At 35.7% G+C, this 20,940-nt stretch overlaps 2 protein-coding genes across 2 annotated transcripts; one reads left to right on the top strand and one right to left on the bottom strand.

Moving 5' to 3' along the window:
• Nucleotides 1-642: 642 nt before the first annotated feature.
• Nucleotides 643-2,880, bottom strand: OEP16-1 (outer plastid envelope protein 16-1). The gene is made up of 6 exons (XM_078322931.1): nucleotides 2,635-2,880; nucleotides 2,503-2,554; nucleotides 1,879-1,910; nucleotides 1,726-1,759; nucleotides 1,565-1,632; nucleotides 643-985 (listed from the first exon to the last, which is right to left on the bottom strand). Exons 1-6 carry the CDS (start codon nucleotides 2,746-2,748, stop codon nucleotides 845-847), a joined length of 441 nt encoding a protein of 146 aa, XP_078179057.1. The 5' UTR covers nucleotides 2,749-2,880; the 3' UTR covers nucleotides 643-844.
• Nucleotides 2,881-16,712: 13,832 nt separating this feature from the next.
• Nucleotides 16,713-20,457, top strand: LOC144573279 (F-box/LRR-repeat protein At3g26922-like). The gene is made up of 5 exons (XM_078323022.1): nucleotides 16,713-16,806; nucleotides 17,580-18,568; nucleotides 18,844-19,011; nucleotides 19,124-19,357; nucleotides 20,140-20,457. Exons 2-5 carry the CDS (start codon nucleotides 17,648-17,650, stop codon nucleotides 20,203-20,205), a joined length of 1,389 nt encoding a protein of 462 aa, XP_078179148.1. The 5' UTR covers nucleotides 16,713-16,806; nucleotides 17,580-17,647; the 3' UTR covers nucleotides 20,206-20,457.
• The last annotated feature ends 483 nt before the right edge of the window (nucleotides 20,458-20,940 follow it).

Raw genomic sequence — 20,940 nt, 5'->3', positions numbered from 1 at the left:
ATAAATTGGTTATAACTTACAAGTTTGTCAAAATGAATTGATTGTCATTATACTCCTTTTCTTTAACATAACTGTCATAAATGTTTTTTAATAATAAACAAAAATCTTTTGCACACATGTTAATAATAAACAAACGGATTCAATTACATCGAATTGAAAACTACAATCAATTTAGTCAAGTTTTATTATCTTTCTTCGTGCAAAAATAACAGAAGAGATTATATAAAAGGAAAAGGTAACCAAATTTATTTCTGTTTAGTTCCGGACCGTCCGATCAGAATCCGCACGAATTAAAGGGGCGTGCATTTCACCTTGGACTGGATTGGCCCAGATTCTGATCGGACGGTTTGGATCTAAACAGAAATATTTGTTACCTCTTCTAAAGGCATGTTTCTTAATGCTTCATTAATTGTGAACAACTGCAGGAGAATTAGATGCAAATCTTAAAGAAAAAATATAATCAAAAGGGTACCCGCTCTGCACATCCAAGTATTTTTGCACTGCTCACTTGCCCAGTTCACACTTACCAGTTTTATCCCTAGCAGGTACAGAACTAAACTGGCACTGCCAAATCAATCAACTACTGAGTTCTATTGCCTATATCATCTCAATTCAGCTAGTAAATTACAAACAAAAATACATGGAAGGAACATAGCTCAAATTTAGATGAGACGGGTACAGGGAAAGCTTTTGCTAGACCAGCTTGACTGGTTGCCAAAAATCCCCTTATTCAACAACTAAAGAACCAACAAACAAACAAACAACATTCTAACTCAACCAAATAGTTGTTTTCTTATTAGTTACATTCTAACACAAACCAATGTATGATTAAACAAGATTTAACTCAAGTGAGGTAGTTAATGAACTCAGCAGCTGTGGCTACAGCAGCACCAGTAATTGCATCTTTGACAACCTTGTCTTTTCCATGGTTGCTCACTGCTGACATAATTGCACCAGTCAGTGCGCCCCCGAGCATTGCATTTTTCTGTTTTAACACACAGTGGAAAGAAACAAAAAAACAAAATGTTGCCTTTGTCATAAGAGTATGAAATATAGGTCAGTTGGTGCTTATTTGCAAGTAAAAACAAAATTCAAAAATATTTAAGAATAATACCAGTTTTTTCTTATATATAAAACTAAAACCCAAGATAGTTTTGGTGCATTAGTAAATCACCACTGGACTTCAGATTCTATAGGAAAGGCACACTGAACCAATATTGAGAACTTTTGGCCCATTAAGGAATTACTTGGATTTACTAAAGACCATATTATTGGACAAATCAAGTCGAGCAATTATTGTGTCTAGTTCAAATTCATACAAGCTTATTATGACTACTTTCAAATTCATACAAGCTTATTATGACTACTTGCTCGGACGAGTCGGTACTAATGATGGGGTTTTGCTCCATTCATGCAACAGTTGCAACTGTTGGTAGTCATTTCAAAACAACCAAAAGTGTCAAGTGTTGTTGCAAATGTGAGAATGTTGGATATTAATTCGAACTTGGAAGTATAATAAATTGTGAGGTTTAATATGAAAAAAAAAATTGTTTATTTTAATTACCCAATCACGGGTGCCCCGGATCCTCTCCATTCCATATTCAGTCCCAACATATAGTCCACCAACAGCACCTATTTTTTCATCAATATGTCAGATAGTAGAACATATTTTATTATTCTGTTCATCATTTTCTTAAAATCATGTTTTAAAGGGATCTTACTTACCCCAGTATGCACCTTCCTTCAGCATTTTCTTCAACTGAAAAGATAAATCACAGTATATGTAATCAGCAAAAGAATATAATAATACAACATTGTTCTGCCTAATATATTCATTTAAAGGTGAACAGACTAATTTTAAGTCAAAATAATACTCACAGCATGCTCAGCTTTGTCCTTTGAAATGCTCCCTGAAAATAAAAATCATGCTTAACTTGAGAAATGAAAATTGATTTTTTTTTTTCAAAGGAAATATTTCTGATAGTTTGTTAATTCTCTTGCAATTCACTGCACTACATTATTAGTCTAATTGCAGACCAGGTCAGTGTTCTGAGCTAAAAATCTGAAAATATATTAGATTTTTATCTCTGGTTTTTTTAAGTTTAATTAAGTTATAGAATTCTTGACTCAACATTATTTCAAAAAGGATGTCTAGCCTAGACATTAATAGTTTGAGTAAAAGACTATTTTTGAATTTTACTCCTGCAATTTGCCATGATTGCTAGGGGACCTACATTTTCAGGGTTATTCCAGACAACACGGATACTGATAGAACCAGATTACAAAATCCAATTTGCAATACAGAAACACTCCTAAAAGGAAAAGGCAGAATCTCGCTGCATCGAACACGGATTAAAATTTTTGGCAAACAGCAGCAGCCCTTTTTACTCTCACATAAAGGTGCAAAGTTTCAATCCTGCTAAGACCTCACGTAATTGTTCAAATTAAAAGATATAGGATGTATACACATGAATCCACATTATTTCAAAATGATTAGAAAACCTCTCTTGAGACACTCGAAGGTCTCTTCAGCTGCCACCTTCCCCGCTCCAACCTGAAAAGATCAAACCATGCATGTCAGATAAGGAAGTAAAATAAAGTAAGGTAAAGATTAAAGAAGGAGAAATTGAATACAGCGCCGATTTTGAGAAATCCATCGACGGTGTGATTGAGAAAGGCGTTGCCCATGTCGATACCGAAAAACACCTTTGGCGAAGAGATTGAACCGGAAAGCGTGCTCCGAGGCATTTTTTTTTGTGTGGAGATAGAGCGAATTAGAGAGAGAGAGATAACCGACAGATCCGAGATTGCAGATTAAACGAGAAGAAGGGGTGATTGAGAAAAACTGGAGTGAGCTATATTTGTACTGATGGTGTTGATATTTTTGTAACGGAAGAGATGGAAGACTTCAGTTTTTCTGTTCATAATATAATATAGTCATTTATGTAGCGGGTAAGTATTACAGTTCAAAGATTCGTTACCTAAAGGAACACCATAAATAGACGACAAAATATTCCTAGAATTAGAGAAGGCTAAAAGCGACAGGACGACAGGTGTCACAGGTATCGACCGTGTGCTGAATTCGTATCCTCTGCATTAACTCAAAAAGGAATCTTTTGAGTTCATGCATCTGGACCGTCCAATTAAGTTCAAGATTCGTGCTACGTAAATCCACACTAATATTAAAGACTCCGGTTATAATCGAACGGTCGATATGTATTAACTCAAAAGATGCGTTCTTTTGAGTTAATGCAGACGATGCGGACTCCGGTGTGTTTGGTGAATAATAAGACGAGATTTCTAAATGTAGAGTAATTGACATTTGTGACCATATTTCTCAAATATATTTGATAAACTGATTTAATAAAAAAATTATAAGTTTTCTAATCATAATAAGTATTTATGGAATTTCTTAACAGTGTAGTTAATTTATATTTGTGACAATCTCTCTCAAATATATTCAATAAACTGATTTAATATAAAATATAATTAAAAGTGTTCTAATCATAAGGTTTTTGGGGAAATTGGTTTCATGTCACTTCAAAATAGTGAATTTAGAAAAATGTCACTCCAAAATTTTCATTTTGCTAAATGCCACTCCAAATCGCATTTATTAAAAAAATTGCCACAAATACCATATTATTATACATTTGTAATAAAAAATAAACAGAAATGTTGAGTATTTTCGTATATTCCAAAAATACCCTCAGTCCCTAACCCTTTCCTTTCCTTAATGGGTCCGATCAGAAACGCCTCCTCTTTTCGTTTCTTCGTCTCCCGCAGTGGTGAGGCTGAAGAGAAACTGGGGTCCGAGAAGTGGGTCTGGGAAGTAAAAGGAAACTGGAGCCGTTGAAGCATTCTGAGGCTGAAGAGAGGGACTCGCGCAGCAGAAATGAAGGCTACTGCAGAGATCGCACTGGAAGCGAGGCTGGACTGAAGGGAGAAGGATCTGTTGGGCCATCTCAGTAATAAAAGCTAATGTAGAAGCGAGTTGGTGAGCCGAGATGCGTTTGAGAAATCCAAAGCCGACCGATCGGATTAATTCCAGTTCTATAGATTTTGCCTATATATATAGAATTAGTCTATGGTTTCTGATTATGAAATCATTTGCCAACTGTTTGGAATTTTTTTTTTTTTTTTTTTTTTCAATTGGCTTAGGCAACCCACTGTATTCATTTACCAAAATTAATAGAAATTCACCATTCATTCAACCCACTGTATTCATTTACCAAATAATTTGTGTTAGAAGAGAAAAAGAAATTTTGAAGATCAAGGCTATTTCCGTCAGTTCACTTATACTGTAAATTGTTTATTTAAAATTATACATTAATATGGTATTTGTGGCAATTTTCTTAATAAATGTGATTTGGAGTGGCATTTAGCAAAAGGAAAATTTTGGGATGACATTTTTCTAAATTCACCATTTTATAGTGGCATGAAACCAATTTCCCCTAAGTTTTTATGTGTGTATGGAGCATATAAATTGCATAATTAATATCAAGAATGATTAACTATTAATCGTTGTAATTCCAAATAATTCGATGAATTGTAAACATGCATCAAATGTCTAAGTTATCATGAATATTATTGGGCTTGTTGAAATATTTTAAGTGGCTATAAATATGTATCTTTTGATATTCTTTTATAATTTTCTTCTTTCAATCAGCAGAAGAAGTCTCATGATATATAAATAAATGTTTGATAACAATATAGACCAGTTCTTCAGAAGTAGCGTTTTTTTTTTTTTTTTTTTTTTTTTTTTTTTTTTTTGAGGAAAAGAAGTAGCGTCTATAATTTTGTGTACGAACCGCGTGCATTCAAAAAAGAACAGAGGGGAGATCACGCTGACTGCAACTTGCTATAATAATGAAATTAGTTACGCCTTTTCCGTTATACGTTATATATGTTTGTTGGTAACTACTTGCCTGTCACGTGATACGTTTTTCTACGATCGAAAATATCGTGTCACGCAAATTAATTTGGTCATATCAACAGTCAACACAATACGTTGCGTAACAAAATAATTCAACACTATTTGTTTGTTTATTCTAATTTATTTTAAAACATTTTGTTATATTTTATATTATTCGTTATTATTTTTTATGAACTAATTTAAAATAAAATAAAAATAACATGATCAGTCATGTAACATGATTATTTTTCAATATCTTAGTTATATCGCGTAAAAGTAAATTTTGATCGCATATTGTGATATAACGTAATTAAATCACAACGTGTTATGTGTGGCATAGTTATTATTTGAGACGAATGGGCAAAATATTTCCATCTGATCCGCTCCCAACCAAAATTAATCGTAAATAATCGATCATAATCGGAAATAATCGGTTGATTAGTCAAAAAAAAAATTATAACAGTTTAATCACTGCCAATGACTAATCAGTCGATTAATTGGTCTAAACTGACGTTTTTTACAACACTTGCGTGTATTAGTCATCATTTTTTTAAGACTGTTAATGTGAGTTTCTTTGTTCTTGATTTTATCACAACGATAGGTATGGATCAATTGATGTCATGGGTCATGTAGCCGAGGCGGAACCAAGGCCTAGGCCTTGGCCCTCCTTGACTCAAAAAAAATATACAAATAGCTCTGGGCGACTGGATTCCACAATGGCACTCTACACCCCCCCCCCCTGTTGGGTTTCACGCGGTGCTATAACCAAAAAACCCGTTTAGGCTTAAGGTGCAGAATGACCGTAGAACAAAAATTTCTACGACCAACTTAAGCTCAGGATTAAACGGGGTATGTCAGGAAACTTTCCAAGGCGGTCCACCTTCAGTATTCCTTTGGCATCAAAATCCAATTTAATCCTTTTTACAGATCTACTCCATGATTGATTTCTAAAACTTTAATCTACTTACCAATTAAATAGATTAATATAGCATATTTATACCTTGTTTCCAAATCACAGTTGGAATGCAGACCGAGCGAGTAGAGCCTCACCAGGGAAGGAATCGACTCGGAGTATCACACGTGTGATACCTCTATCGGTTATCCACCAGGACTAACCGGAGAGCGGTTTGTTTCTTCTGCCAGAAATACCGTAAACCGCGGAATTTTGCAAAAACATTATTCACGGGGAAAAAGACGAAAACCCGTAAACACGAATTTTCGATTGCTCAGTTTCATCAATATGCAAAACTGACATACCGCTAAATTTGGTAAAACACTATTCATCGATCCCGTAAATATACTCCACAACAACCCGCAAGATTATACGTCAACTACGTATAACTTTCTTTTCTCAACCGAAACACTATTTGGGAGAGAAACCGACAAAGAGAGAAAATACCGATCCGTTTCGACACGAAACCGGTACGAATGAATTAGTTAATTTCTCTCTACCCCTCCACCCCTATTTATAGTGTTTAGGGTCGGTTGCAAAAGACCAAAATGCCCTCCAAGTTCGGCCTATTTACAAGGTATGCCATTGACACCTTATCCTTTTATATGTGAAATGACCAAAATACCCCTTCCACACCCTTCCACACTCTTCTCCATGTTTCTACACATGCAAGGTGGCATAGGTGTGAAATGACCATTTTGCCCTTGTGGATAGGATTGATGACATGTCATCTGGATAAGATCAATGACATGTCATGCGGATAAGGACGAATCTGAAAAGACCCGAATGCCCTCGGCCCGAACACAAATAATATTCGTATAATTATTCTGAACAATTATATATATATATTTTTCTTGCGGTTTGTTGTTTCGGTAATTTATACAACGTGTCCTGCACATTTATAAATTAACCGGTTAACTTTTATACAACGTGTCACACACGTTTATAAATTAACCAATGTTTTTGCTTGTTATTTTTACATAACATTTATAATTTAATTATAACACGTATAATTAATTATAACCATCTTACTATTGATCATAACCAATTTATAATCAATCACAATAAGATTCTCCGATTAACTCCTATATGGTGTGACCCAATAGGATCTGTCTTATGTTGGTAAATAGAGTTAAAACTGTTTTAACTTCTATAATCATGGGTGGCATCTGGTAACACATCATGACCATCCAATTACACAGATGATGTTGTACTGTACAATATCACGATCCAGTAAACAATTTACTTGTGTCTGTTCTTCTGTCTCATAGCTATCAGATCAGTTTCAAGGTAGATGTGTGTCATCCTTGCTAACTGAATCTTTTCTTGATCTTGAGCAGATTATCAAATATAATTACTCTTGTAATTATACTGCTAGCAGATAATCTTACTCTATCAAGGGGCCCAGTGAAGCTATAGCTCGTATAGAGATACGAGGGACAAATAGTATTCTTGGTAAACTATCACTTCCTCAGCTAAGCTATACATATGGAAAAGCTACCGTTATGACTGTTTTTTACGGACAGCGGTGGATAACAATCACACATACATATTTCTCAGTGGGAACGATAAATACCTCATACTGTAGAACGTGACACTGAATGAAAACATAAATGACACGAACACAATTCTATTTAATGTTTCATTCGGGGTCTGTCAAATACCATGTTTCTAAAACATGTATCTATGTGATTAAATGACATCTCATGTCAGGTGGTTTGTAAAACTTAACCATCTTTTAATCCACATACTAACCTTATCGCGGTAATTAGTGTTCTTGCTAATTACCTTGGTCAGTGACCTTTTAAGAGTATATATCATCTATATTATGGAGTTTCACAATTTCAGTCATGAACTCGAAATGATCCATAAATTCAATAATACTCAAGGCAACAAAATGCTATATAAATAAACATTCAATTCATGAACAAAGCTTTATGATAATTTATCGTATTATTGACTTCTAGATTATTACAAACTAACACCCCCCCCCTCCATGGCACTCTGCGCGACGAGGTGATGAGGACACGCGATTGAGCGATCCGTCTTTAGTTAGGTCCCTCTACCGATCATTCCTGGTTCCGCCACTGCATATAGCTGAGGAAAATGCGCTTATAACCGAACGACAATTTTTTTTTTTTAAAAATGCCCACAAAAAACCCAAAATCTCAGTAATGAAGTTTCAAAATACACATCGGTACTTCCAAATTCCAATTATCTGTTTTGAAGAAATGAAAAAGGGCTGATAATAGGGGTGCAAAGTGGAAATGGGTCGGATAATATCAGATATAGTTTTGAATTTCAATTATCATATATACCATATTTATATATTTTATAAAAAATCTTTGTATATATGTACAGATATCTAATATCCGATCCATATCTGTATGTATCCGTCTAATATCCAATCCATATCTGTATTTGAAAAATAAAAACAGATACGGATATGATTTTATCACTATCCGATCTGTATATGATCTGTTTGCACCCCTAGCTCATAGCCTTAATCGGATATCATGACCATTTCCATAATGGTTTCGGATTTAGTTAAAAAAAAAATTAATCATTTTTCTGTTTCATTCTTTCAACATTTTACTTGTTTTACCTTCACTGTTTTTTTCCATCCATATATATTTCACTTTTCAAACGGCAAGAATGATATGATTTGTATCAAACGGTAGGTTTAAAACTTAAAAAGCATGCACCACTACATGCTATTTAATTGCAAGATTTGTGGAAGAGAAGTTCATCTTTGCAAAAAATGCATCTTTGAAAAGAAAAGAAAAAAGATATATCATTATTCATTACAAAGTATATACATATTATATTGATTGTCCATATTTTTCTTATAAGCTATTGGAAGAAATCAATGACCAAGCTTCGAGGTACAAATTTTATCAAGAATTATATACATATAAATATATGAAGGAGGTATCCAATTACATCTTTTTTGATGACACCGGATTAAACTCTATATTTTCAAAGTCCAAACAGTCAATCCAAACCGTTCAACATGATGGATATGTTAAAATGTGCTTGCAGATCAAATTTTACATTTTATTTTGAATTTTTTTACTATTTATTAAGATGGGTAAAAAAAATTCAATAGTCTGAATATATCCATTTTGTTCAATACTCAATAAATAATAAAAAAAAATTCAAAAAATATAAAATTTGATCTACAAGCACATTTTAATATATCTATTATGTTGAACGGTTTGGATCGACTATTTGCACTTTAAAAACTTTAAAAATCGAGAGTATAATTTCGGTGTCATAAAAAAAAGTCCTCCTTAAATATATGTCATGAAAACAATAATTGTCAAGGAAAATGTAAAAGTAAAATGAAACAAAAAGATCAAAAGAAGCCTAATATAGAAATTGAATATAACAGAACTAACTTTAGGGAAATTTATTTTAGGAGGCCTTTCTTGAAATTGGACACTTGGAGCATGATGTACCGGAGTTTCGATAGATTATCTACGGCCATTTTTATTAATATCCCTAAAAAAAACTTAATTTTAAAAATGCCTCTGTGTGCAACTTTTTTTTAAATATGCCCTGACCGCCTGGACTTCGGGCGGCCCAAAAACCATGTGAGGCGCCAGGCCCTGAGGCGCCCCATAAGGCAAGTGAGGCGCCAGCCCCCAGGGCGCCCCATGGTTTTTTTTTTATTTTTTTTATTTTTTTTATTTTATATATATATATATATATATATATATATATATATATAGATCTTAGTATTTTGATTTGAAGAATTTTGTGAAGAAAAACGGATTAAAATTCAGGAATTTAAAATTCAAATACATTACTAAATAATACAGTACCGTCGAGTCCATAGAATAAGGTAACATAAAATTCATACAGCAACAACCAGTTCAAATATCAATTATACAAACCGTTACAGTTAAAACATAAAATACTACAACAACATACAATTGGGGTCTAAGCCTTACGAGACGAGGAGCTTGCTCCCTTTTTTTCCTCAGCCCGACGGACGCACGCAGGACACTCCCACGTAGTGAGACGAGCGTCGTTCAGCAGATCTGCATGCGGGTCCATGCAATCGGGATGAACAGCTTTGCCACATTTATAACAGAAGAACATATCCACCATATCTCCGTTCAGCTCACATAAGCAGCACTGTCCCCATCCAGGTGGAGGGACCCTGTCCACCCAGCCTTCCATCAGCATTTTTCTAATTGATGGATCAAGAGTGCTCAGAAATTCTTCATTATTTTTGGGTGAAAACAATCTTTCCAAATTCCTCATCGCGTAGGCTTCAGCCGTCCAAAAATTATTAATGAGTGCTCTTTTTGCTTCGCGTTCGGTTTCAGTTCTTCCTCTATTTTTTCCAACTTTGGGTGCCATTATAACTAGGGTTTCAAGTGACAGCAATTGATTAGGAAGGCTAATTATGTGCGTAATTAAATACTAACTGTACAGTAATCAACGGCTAATTAGAAAATAATTAGAAAATATATAAAAAATAATTGAAATAAATATTTTAAAAATAATTAAAAGAAATATTTAAAAAATAATTACAAAAAATATTTAAAAAATAATTAAAAAAATATTTAAATTACCTGTAGCTGTAGTCGCCCAGAAAATCGCCCGGAATCGCCTTGAGCGCTTTCTCCCTTCTTTCTGCCTTTGAGGTGAAAGGTAGACTGATGTTGGAGTGAGAAGAGAGAGAGAAAAAACGAATAAATAGGCATCCCTAGTGGACCGCCCGTGGCCCAGGCGGTCAGGACCCTAGCAAACCGCCCCTGTCACAGGCGGTCTGCTGGGAGTGTGGGTCGCAAATAGTGAAGAAATTGTAATTACTTGAATATAATTTCTTAGTTTGAATGTAATTACTTGAAGTATATTGTTAAGCTTTTAATTATATTGTTGAACTTTAATTGTATTGTTAAACTGTGTTATAATAATGAAATGTAAAGTGCAAACAACATAATACCAACATGAACATAAAATAAAAAAACGTAATGTCAACATAATACAGCAGTCCCATAGTCAAAATACTACAGTCAGAAATATATCACAATAAACAAAAACTCTACAATCATCATCTTCGTCTCCTTCCGGATAGAGACAACCTAGGAGCCGCTACGCCCTTGCCATGCCTGTGCGGCTGCACGCGCCTCTGCGGACTCACATGTCGTAATGCATCCTCTCCCAAATCCTCCTCATCGTCCCCCATATCCTCATCCTCGTCCCCCGTATACATGTGCTGCGTACCTGTCCTGGCTGCCCATGGATCAAATCCAGCAGCTGACTCTGCATTGGCGGGCTGTGTACGCAGCTCCCATGGATCTTGCTCCCAGCTTGCAGAATACGTGGAAGGAGGCGGTGCGCCAAATAATGCAGAGACAAAGCCATCTGCAGTCTGAGATGAACTCCCACCAGCCTCAAAGTCATGCTCCATCTCCACTCCATATCATGGTCTGTGGGAGCCATACGCCTCTGCATCTGTATCTGCCGGGTCCAGCTCATTTATGCTAAATATGGGATCGGCATTCCAACGAGGTGCTCCATCATAGATTAAAATAATGTTAGTTTTGCTACATACAAAGAACTCTGCAACAAATAATGGTATAATTGGCGACTGACCGTGCCAAGCTCTACTGCTCCATCTCCAACTCCGTATGCGGGGCATCTGGCTGGCTCAGGGCCTCCCCAATCGGGATGCGGCAATGGTATGACTGGCCGGTTTATGGGCAGATGTGACCACGACCAATGCTGAAGCAGAAGCAGTGGTCCAAAAAGTTGTTTATTCTTGACCTGAAAATTTAACTTCAAATTAAATCTGGGTGCTTCTTATCCATCCTTCAATAACAACGTATATTAATACAGACTTACCAGACAAGCATGACAGAGGCCTCTGTATAAGTGGGTGAGGACAGCTCCACCCCAGTTCCATCTCGATTCTTTCTCCAGGTCCCTCAGCAGGGAGAGGTACATCATCGGAACCGCGTCACCGCTGGAATCCTCGAACATGATAGCACCGCACAAATCCAGCACATATGCTCTAGTATACCTGCAATATAAAATAATCAATGTAAATAATTGAGACTGTTGAGCAACTACTATGTTAATTTAAAGAGTGTAATAGTACCTCCTGACCGCCTCAATGTCATCAGTATCAACATCTATCTGATTCTGGAAGAAGTGAGACCGGAGTGCCTTTAGAGAAATGCAGTACCCGGAATAACGAAACTCCTCCTCCTCCCTCTTCTTCTTCTTATATTTCTTCTGCAGAGTCTTCGGATCACACCCTAACAACTCCGGTATCATCCTCTGCAGCTCTGGATGGTCTGAGATGCCACCTATGGGGTCGCCATCGATACGTAAACCCCATAAGGCGCTCACATCACCAAGGGTGACTGTCATCTCCTCGACCGGGAGATGAAATGTATGAGTCTCAGGTCGCCATCTCTCCGCTAGACCATGCATCAGAGACACATCGATCCTACTCTGCGGCATGGTGGCAAGCTGATACAAGCCGAGGTTCAAGATGTATCGCTGCATTTCTTTATGGGGGACGTACAGAATCTCAGACCTGCGGTGCCTCACCGTAAGCATGACATCGTCTTGTATTTATTATCAATTTGTCAGACTCAAATCGTGCATTTTTTTTAATAACTCAACAGAATGTCATTTTTTAAAGTATAAAATTCACGTACCTCAAGAGATGCCAATGAGACGCGGTGCTTAACATGATGGGTCCATAGAAGAGGACTAAATGTGTCAGGATCATGCACACCGTCTGAAAAACCGGCCTGAGACGACGGATCCGCTCCAGTCGGATCCTCAAAACCCCTGCCAGTCGTATCATCATACGACGACGGGCCCTCTCCAGTCGGATCCACCGAGGACGTGCCCGCTCCACTCGGATCCACAGCATCTGCACCCGCTGCAGGCTCAGCTCGTACTCCCCACCGTCTAACTCTAGGCATACTACATTTACCAAAAAATATTTACATGCAATTATTTTGGGTTTACTTTTTTTAGATTTATTGAAAATCACTGTTTTTGCATGGTCCACAATTTTGATATACATGCAATTCTTTGAAATTTTAAACCGCACAAAATTTTTGCAGACCTAAATTTTAAAAATAAAAAAATGAGATATACATGCAATTTACTTACAATAAAAAAATATATATGTCATTTTTAAACAAATATTGATATACTTCAAAATAATTACTTTTACTTCAAATTATTTTGTATTGATATATATACATGTTTTTCATGAACTATCACAAAAATAATTTTCAAAAAATAAATATGCATATTTTTAAATCATAAACCCAAAAAATAAGTTCTTAAGACGTTCAACCATTTGAACCATAAATTCCAACCCTAAATTGAACTGTAAACCCTAAATTTGTAAGTAATTCACAATTGACAAACATAAACCCTAAATTTAACTATAAACCCTAAATTTTAAAAAAATTCACAATTCACAACTACAAACCCTAAATTCAACCATATGTCATTCAAGCAATTTTACCATAAATCATAATCCTAAATTCGAGCAATTGAACCAATTCAAGCATCCAATTCAAGCAATCAAGCAATTCAACCATCTAATTCAAGCAATCAAGCAATTCAATCATCTAATTCAAGCATCCAATCGAACCAATTCGACCAATTCAATCAATTCAACTAATTACTAACATTTCACCCTAAACATCGAATCGAACCAAACCAAATCACATTACATCATTTAATCACATTTAACCGAAACCCTAAACCCTAATCGAATCGAAAAAAAGAAAACTCACTTGTTCGATCGAGAGAGAAGCGATTCGAGGTGCGAGGCAGTGACGAGCGTGGTGCGAGGCAGAGAGGGGTCGGCTCGGAACGGCTTCTTTCTTCTTCTTTTTTCTCTTTTTTTCTCTTTTTTTCCTCTTTTTTTCGGCAGAAACGATGGGGGAGAAGAGGCAGAGAGGAGGGGCGGCTCACGGGTGATTATAGATGGGCAGTGGGGCGCCAGATGGGGGGGCGCCTCACTTGGCTTATGGGGCGCCAGATGGGGGGGCGCCTTACTGGTGTTGTGGGCCGCCAGTTGGGCCGGCGCTCCATGGGCTTTTTTGGGCCGCCCGAAGCCCAGGCGGTCAGGGCATTTTTTAAAAAAAATTGAGAGCATGGACATTTTTAAAATTTTGATTTGTTTTAGGGATATTAATAAAAATGGCCGGATTATCTAAAAGCTTTGATCGGATTTCATCCAGCTGCTGCCACGTATTTTTATTCTCCATGTTACTTGGTCCCACATGGAGAGTGAAATTAGGACCAAAGTACTCATAATACTTGTTTTTTCCACTTTCATTCTAATTATTGGATTTTAAATTACAAATCAAATAGGTATACATCGAACGGGACTACTTTCGTATCCTCTGCATTAACTCAAAAGATAATTTTTTGAGCTTATGAATCCTGACCATTCGATATGTTTTAAGATTCGTGCAAACTAGATCCGCACTAATATTAAAAGCTCCTATATCATAAGCAGCAGTGATCGAATTAACTCCGTTTAAAATCAGACGACTGAGATCCACTAAGTCAAAAGATTCCTTTTTGAGTTAATGAAGAGGATACGCATTTCCTAAAAAGGACAGACAGATCAAATCTGGCCACGTGTACGGTTTAGGTTATTTTTTATTTCTTGTAGCAGATAATTATGCTGTCGTGTAGGGGCGACATCTGTTAGTACACAGTATAACAAAACTTTGTAGCGGCTTCTTCTGCAAGCTAAACAGTGTCAGTAATATACACTCTAGTCTTGTGCTAAGTAACCTAAGTTGCTAACTGCTAAACCCAACCAAAACCCTTTCTATTTCCAATCGAACGAATCGGAGAGATTGAACGAGAGCACAGGAAAGGAAAAAGAAGATATGGATTGGAGCAACATGGATCTGATGGAATCACTACCAGAGGAGGATCGAGCAAGGATGTCCGCCATTATCGACCAGCTCCAGACCCGCGACGCGTACTCTCTCCCTCCCTCTCTCTGTCTCTCTTTCTCTACGTGAGGGGAGATCGAGCTTGTCTATTTGTTTGTACTGTAACATGATTGAGTTGTTTATCTCTCAATTAAGAACAACTGATTCACCATTTGGGATAACTGAAAATTAATTTGGCAATCAGGGAGTCCAGAAACAGTAAAGAATAGGGGAAATTTTGTACATTTACGGGCCAATACACGTGATTAAGCAAGCATGAATAATCAAAAGACCCTAAATTAATAGAACAATTGCAATCTGTACCGGTTTTTGTAGATATCAAGTGATTCAACCTGATACTGACGAACCAATAGATAACAATTGCAATCTGTTCCGGTTTTTGTAGATATCAAGTGATTCAACCTGATACTGACGAACTAATAGATAACAATTGCAATCTGTACCGGTTTTTGTTGATATCAAGTGATTCAACCTGATACTGACAAACCAATAGATAACAATTGCAATCTGTACCAGTTTTTGTAGATATTAAGTGATTCAACCTGATACTGACGAACCAATAGATAACAATTGCAATCTGTACTGGTTTTTGTAGATATCAAGTGATTCAACCTGATACTGACGAACCAGTATGGTCTTGTAAGAATATCAATGGGGTGAATAACCATGGAATTTCACGAATTCTGGAATGGTATTTTTTGGATTTCTAATTTGCACCAAATGTTAACTAATTTGGAAATAAACAAATACACGGTGAGATCTTTTTGTACTGCTATTTGATTTCTTTTGTGAAGATAGTACCTGTACCATGCTTTCATTTATCTTTGCTTTAGGACCTGAAAATTCAAATGTTTTTTTCTTTCTTTCTCCTTTTTAATATGCAGTTTGAGGATTTACAACTCACTAGTACAGAGGTGCTTTTCAGATTGTGTGAACAGCTTCGGGCGTAAAGCTTTAGGCAAGAAGGAGGAGTTGTGTGTGCGTAATTGCGTCCACAAAATTTTGAAGCTCTCCTCTATCACTGGTGACAAATTTTCTGATTTTAACTAGCTCCCAGAGTCCCAGGATTGGGTTTTAAGATTTGATTACTAGGATTATTTCAAGAGCTGATTGCTCAGCAAAATTTATTTCATGTGCCTGCTAGTGTAATAAAATTTTCTGATTTTCCCAAGTATTATTATTAAGTTTTTGGTATTAATCCATTGAGAAATATTTCTTAAGGTTTGTACTTCTCTTCAAATTTTTGCTTTGCTTGTTGATTGAGCAGTAAAATTATGCATTTGCTTGATTGAGCAGTAAATTATGCAAAATAGAACTCATGAAGCAATCACGTGTGGTAGTAATTCAACAATAAGAAAATCTTAAAATAAAATGACCTATTAATCGATATTAAAATCTAAAACAAATTTTGCAACGAATGTCATTAGGTATTAACAAATTGTAAATTTTTCAATATTTTATTCATTTCTGTAATTAGATTGGACGTGGCGTCAAGTAGAGGCAACATGAATTTTAGTATTAGAAGAAAAAACATCTTTTATAATAATAACATGTTTTCCAGTGGCAACATAAATTTAGCATCTTCCGGTCGTCTGTAAAATTATTGAGCCCAGGCCCAAGAGCCATTTGCTTGATTTTACTGGCAACATAAATTTACACTTTTACCCAAGTTTATAGTGGGCCGAAAAACTCGTTGCCAAATAATTGGGCCCAGGCCTAAGAGCCCGTCTGAATATTAAGATCCAATCTTCGTATTCGTCTCTAACGTCGGTTGTTTTTTGAATTTTAAAAAGTGGAACCAAAAATAGATTAAGAACGTTTATTTTCTTTCGTCTTACTCTTATATAATCAAGTTCTCTCTCAGCAGGATTCTCTCCTTCATCAATCGCCTCTCTCTCTCTCTCTCTCTCTCTCTCATCAATTAGATCTGAGACCGGAGCTCTCCCCATCAATCTCTCTGTCTCTGAGCGGTCAGATATATCTCATGCTCTTAAATGCAATACTTGATTCCTTATTGATTTAGCATCTTCCTGTTTTTTGTAAATCCTAAATCTTGAGGGTTCAAGACCTGTCAACTAGTAGATTTTTTATTGTAGATTTTTTCTGTAAACCCTAAATCTTGAGGGTTCAATACTGACATTGCTTCAGTGTTACCAATTACCATCTAGTTTGCAAGTAATTATTCCATCTCAAATGATTTGATCCACCAAAAAACAAAATAAAGTTCTTTTGCATAATAATAAAACCTCACAACTAGCAGATTTTTATTATAGATTTTTTCTGTAAACCCTAAATCTTGAGGGTTCAATACTGACATTGTTTCGGCGTTACCAAGTAACATCTAGTTTGCAAGTAATTATGCCATCTCAAATTATTTGATCCACCAAAAAAAAGTTCTTTTGCATAATAATAAGACTTGACAACCAGTAGATTTCTTATTATAGATTTTTTTCTGTAAACCCTAAATCTTGAGGGTTCAATACTGGCATTGTTTTGGCATGATCAATTACCATCCGGTTTGCAAGTAATTATGCCATCTCAAATGATTTCATCCACCAAAAAAAAAAAAACTAAAGTTCTTTTGCATAATAATAAGACCTAACAATTAGTAGATTTTTTCTACCAGGATAACTATGTACCTGTTTGCCACATCATGAACCAGTGCCAAAGTTGCATCCATTAGATTGCAAATACTATGGTCATAAATTAAAATCTAAAATATTACATATCATCTTTAATGCAGTGCTTCTTATTCGCAATCACCAAATTAGCTCCAACCCTCTTAATTACTCAAGGAACAGTTCCTACAATATGAACAAAGAGGAGGAATCTGCTTCTATAACAGAAAAGTTTGAAAATGAGAATTATGACTGGATAAGTGATTTGCCAGATGAACTGATTGTGAGCATATTATCCCTTTTGCCAGCAAAGGAGATCGCCCAAACATGCATACTATCAAAGAGATGGGTTAACCTCTGGGCTCAAGTCCCATGTCTTTGCTTTGACATCGATGATTGCAACGGAGACTATGATAGATACAAGCATTTAGTCACAAATTTTTTGCAAAAAAGAGATGGGTGGATGGACGTTCACGTCTTTAGAATCATATGCGAAGGACTGAATCTTGATTTTCTGGATGTGAGTTTTCCTGAAGTTGCTGAGTGGATAGCTTATGTGGCAGACCACAATCCTAAAATGATTGAGCTATCTTTCGACGGATTAGGATATTGCACCAATTATATTCCGGACTGCCTCTTCAATTGTAAAACACTAGAACAGGTGAAGTTGAAGATGCCAATGATAGATATGGGGGAGATCAATCCCAACAAAGTCTATCTTCCCAAGCTAAGAAACCTGAACTTGAATGGTATCAACTTTGGCAGTGATAATCTGGAAAAGATTCTCTCAGGGTGCCCCATCCTCGAGGATTTGACAATGGAGTATTGCGCACTAAAGATGTCTAGTTTTGCCTGTCACAGTGTGAAACGGTTGCAACTCCTTAGCCCTAAGATTTCCCAGGAAACCATTTCCATTTCTGTTCCTTGTGTTGAAAGTATTGTTTTCAGAAATGACATCGACATGGATTATGGTATCATTTTAAAGGACGCGAGGAAAGTAACTCAGGCAATTTTGTTAAGTACCTCATCTGTTGATCAACAGAAGTATCCTTGTTATCTTCTTAGTCGCCTCTGGGATGTTGAGCACCTTGAGATATCAAGTTCTTTTATTGAGGTGCATCCCATCACCAGTTTAAAATTTTTGGATATATGTCAGATTTATTTATATATGTGTTTTTGATGTTTTCCGTTGAATTGGTGAACCGCATATTGCAATAATTACTGTTGCATGGCATTCAATAAAAAAATCTTTAGATCATTTACGTACATTGCTATAAGTTGATGTCTTAAGTTGGTAGTAGTGTGTATCTTCTCGGTTATACTTTTTCAAGTCTATAGTATTTTGGTTGATTATTAGGATAATGTAATTAACTTTTTTATTTTTCATAGGACACATCGCGAGGAGGAATGTGGAAATTCCCAACGTTTCACAACCTGAAGTCCTTGTTCATTCAAGAATTTTCTGTTTGTTGTGATTTTGATGCATGGTCTTCATTCATCAAGCATTGCCCAAATTTGGAGAACCTTTATTTTAAGCCTCTTGACGAACTTTGTAAGGTACGTACTTTATCTAAATAATAGAAAGTGGTTCCTATCTAGTTGGGTACTGGCACTATTTCTATATGAATATTTCTAAGCTTGCTGATGAATTAAATTACTATTCGAAAAGGGTGATGAAAAGCATAATCGAGTACTGATGCATAAAAATTTGGAGAAGACAGAAGGGTTTCCTTGCAAAAACCTCAAGAAAGTGGGAATAGTTTACCGTGAATTATGTTCTAGCATGTGTAAGCTGTCAAGGCTTATCAAGCAGCAGACCAAGGAAATAAAGGGTATCGATATTGTCTTCATCAGAAATTCAGGATCATTTGAACATGGTTCGTTATTTGATAGATTGAAACTGGTAAGTTATTTGACAAATTTGTGTATTTCTTGTTTTTACATTTTTATTTCTGGTTTATTTTCTGGTTTTTACTTCCATCATGATATTTTTCCTTTTGCCCCCTTTTCTTTCCCTGTTCAACCTTCATAGTACAAAGTCCATTTGACTAGGATTAATCAAACAGAAATTGTATACACATACTTCAGCACCACAATCTATTTGACTCTCTTCATTTTAACAGGAAAGTATTCGTTTTAATCTCCCTCCCTCTCTCTACGTGAGGAGAGCTTGTCTGTTTGTTTGTACTGTAACCTGAGTGAGGTGTTTAACTCTCAATTAAGAACACCTGAGACCCCATTTGATAAGTGAAAATTTATTTGGAAATCAGGGGGTCTAGAAAAAGTAAAGAATAGGGGAAATTTTGTATATTTAGATATCCTCAACAAGGTACGTACTCTCATATACGTGGTTACGGACCAATACAGGTAATTAAGCCAAGTGTGAATAATCCATTGACCCTCAATTAATAGATCATGACTGCGATATTGTGTCGGTTTTTGTAGGTATTGATTGATTCAACCTGATACTGACGATACAATATGGTCTTGTAAGAATATCAATGGGGGAATAAGTGAATAACCTTAGAATACCAATGCAAGTTCCATGCTTGTATGGGAATACTGACTCGATTTGATTTCTTTTGTGAAGATAATACATGCACTGTGCTTTCATTTATCTTTGCTTTAGAACCTGAAAATTATAATGTTTATTTTTTTTTTTAAATTCTCTGTTTTCATATGCAGTTTGAGGATTTACAACTCACTGGTAGAGAGGTGCTTTTCAGTCTGTGTAAACAGCTTCAGGCGTAAATCCTTAGGCAAGCCGGGAGGAGCTGTGTACGAAATTGTGTCAACAAATTTTGAAGCTTTCCTCTATTACCAGCGATTTTTTTTTCTGATTTTAATTAGTTCCAAGGATAGGGTTTCATGGTTCATTACTAGGATTATTTGAAGAGTTAATTGCTCAGCAAAATTTATTTAACACGCCTGCTAGTGTAATGAGATTTCTGATTTTCCAAAGTATTATTATTTAGTTTTGGTATTAATCCATTGAGAATTTTTCTTCTCATTTTTGCTTTGTTCGTTATGTATATCCAATTTGGTATTTTGTTAGTCATTTGCCTGATTCAGAGTAAATTGTGCAAATAAAGCTCATGAAGCAATGACGTGAATTAGTAATCCAACTCTTCAAAATAAGAAACGGAGTATGGCTAATATAACATCAGTGTCATTTCAGTCTATATAACACTAACTCTAAAACCTATCAAATCGAGTTCAAATGGTGAATCCAAACCGTTCAAGCCGATTTACTTTATGAGTGATGCGTTTACATGCAAACTTTTTATATTTTCAAGTTATTTTAGTATCAAATCAAGCGGTAAAAAAATTGAAAAATGAATGTATTAAAATTAACTTAAAAACTCAAACATTTGACCGCTTGACTTGATATCAAATAAACTCAAAAACTTATAAATTTTACATGTAAACGCACAACTAATGAAGTAAATCGGGTTGAACGGTTTGGATTCACCATTTGAACTCAAT

Source organism: Carex rostrata, chromosome 21 (genome assembly GCF_964058835.1).
Source record: "Carex rostrata chromosome 21, lpCarRost1.2, whole genome shotgun sequence".
Classification (NCBI taxonomy): domain Eukaryota; kingdom Viridiplantae; phylum Streptophyta; class Magnoliopsida; order Poales; family Cyperaceae; genus Carex; species Carex rostrata.
The sequence above is the reverse complement of the archived record's forward strand: the minus strand, read 5'-3'. Positions and strand labels throughout refer to the sequence as shown.

Coding starts and splice junctions, on each gene's coding strand:
- OEP16-1 (XM_078322931.1), bottom strand. CDS start 2,748: ATGCCTCGGAGCACGCTTTCCGGTTCAATCTCTTCGCCAAAGGTGTTT. Junction 1,633..1,725: donor GAAGGAAGGTGCATACTGGG/GTAAGTAAGATC, acceptor ATGAAAAAATAG/GTGCTGTTGGTGGACTATAT. Junction 986..1,564: donor TCCGGGGCACCCGTGATTGG/GTAATTAAAATA, acceptor GTGTTAAAACAG/AAAAATGCAATGCTCGGGGG.
- LOC144573279 (XM_078323022.1), top strand. CDS start 17,648: ATGAACAAAGAGGAGGAATCTGCTTCTATAACAGAAAAGTTTGAAAAT. Junction 18,569..18,843: donor TATCAAGTTCTTTTATTGAG/GTGCATCCCATC, acceptor TATTTTTCATAG/GACACATCGCGAGGAGGAAT. Junction 19,012..19,123: donor CTCTTGACGAACTTTGTAAG/GTACGTACTTTA, acceptor CTATTCGAAAAG/GGTGATGAAAAGCATAATCG.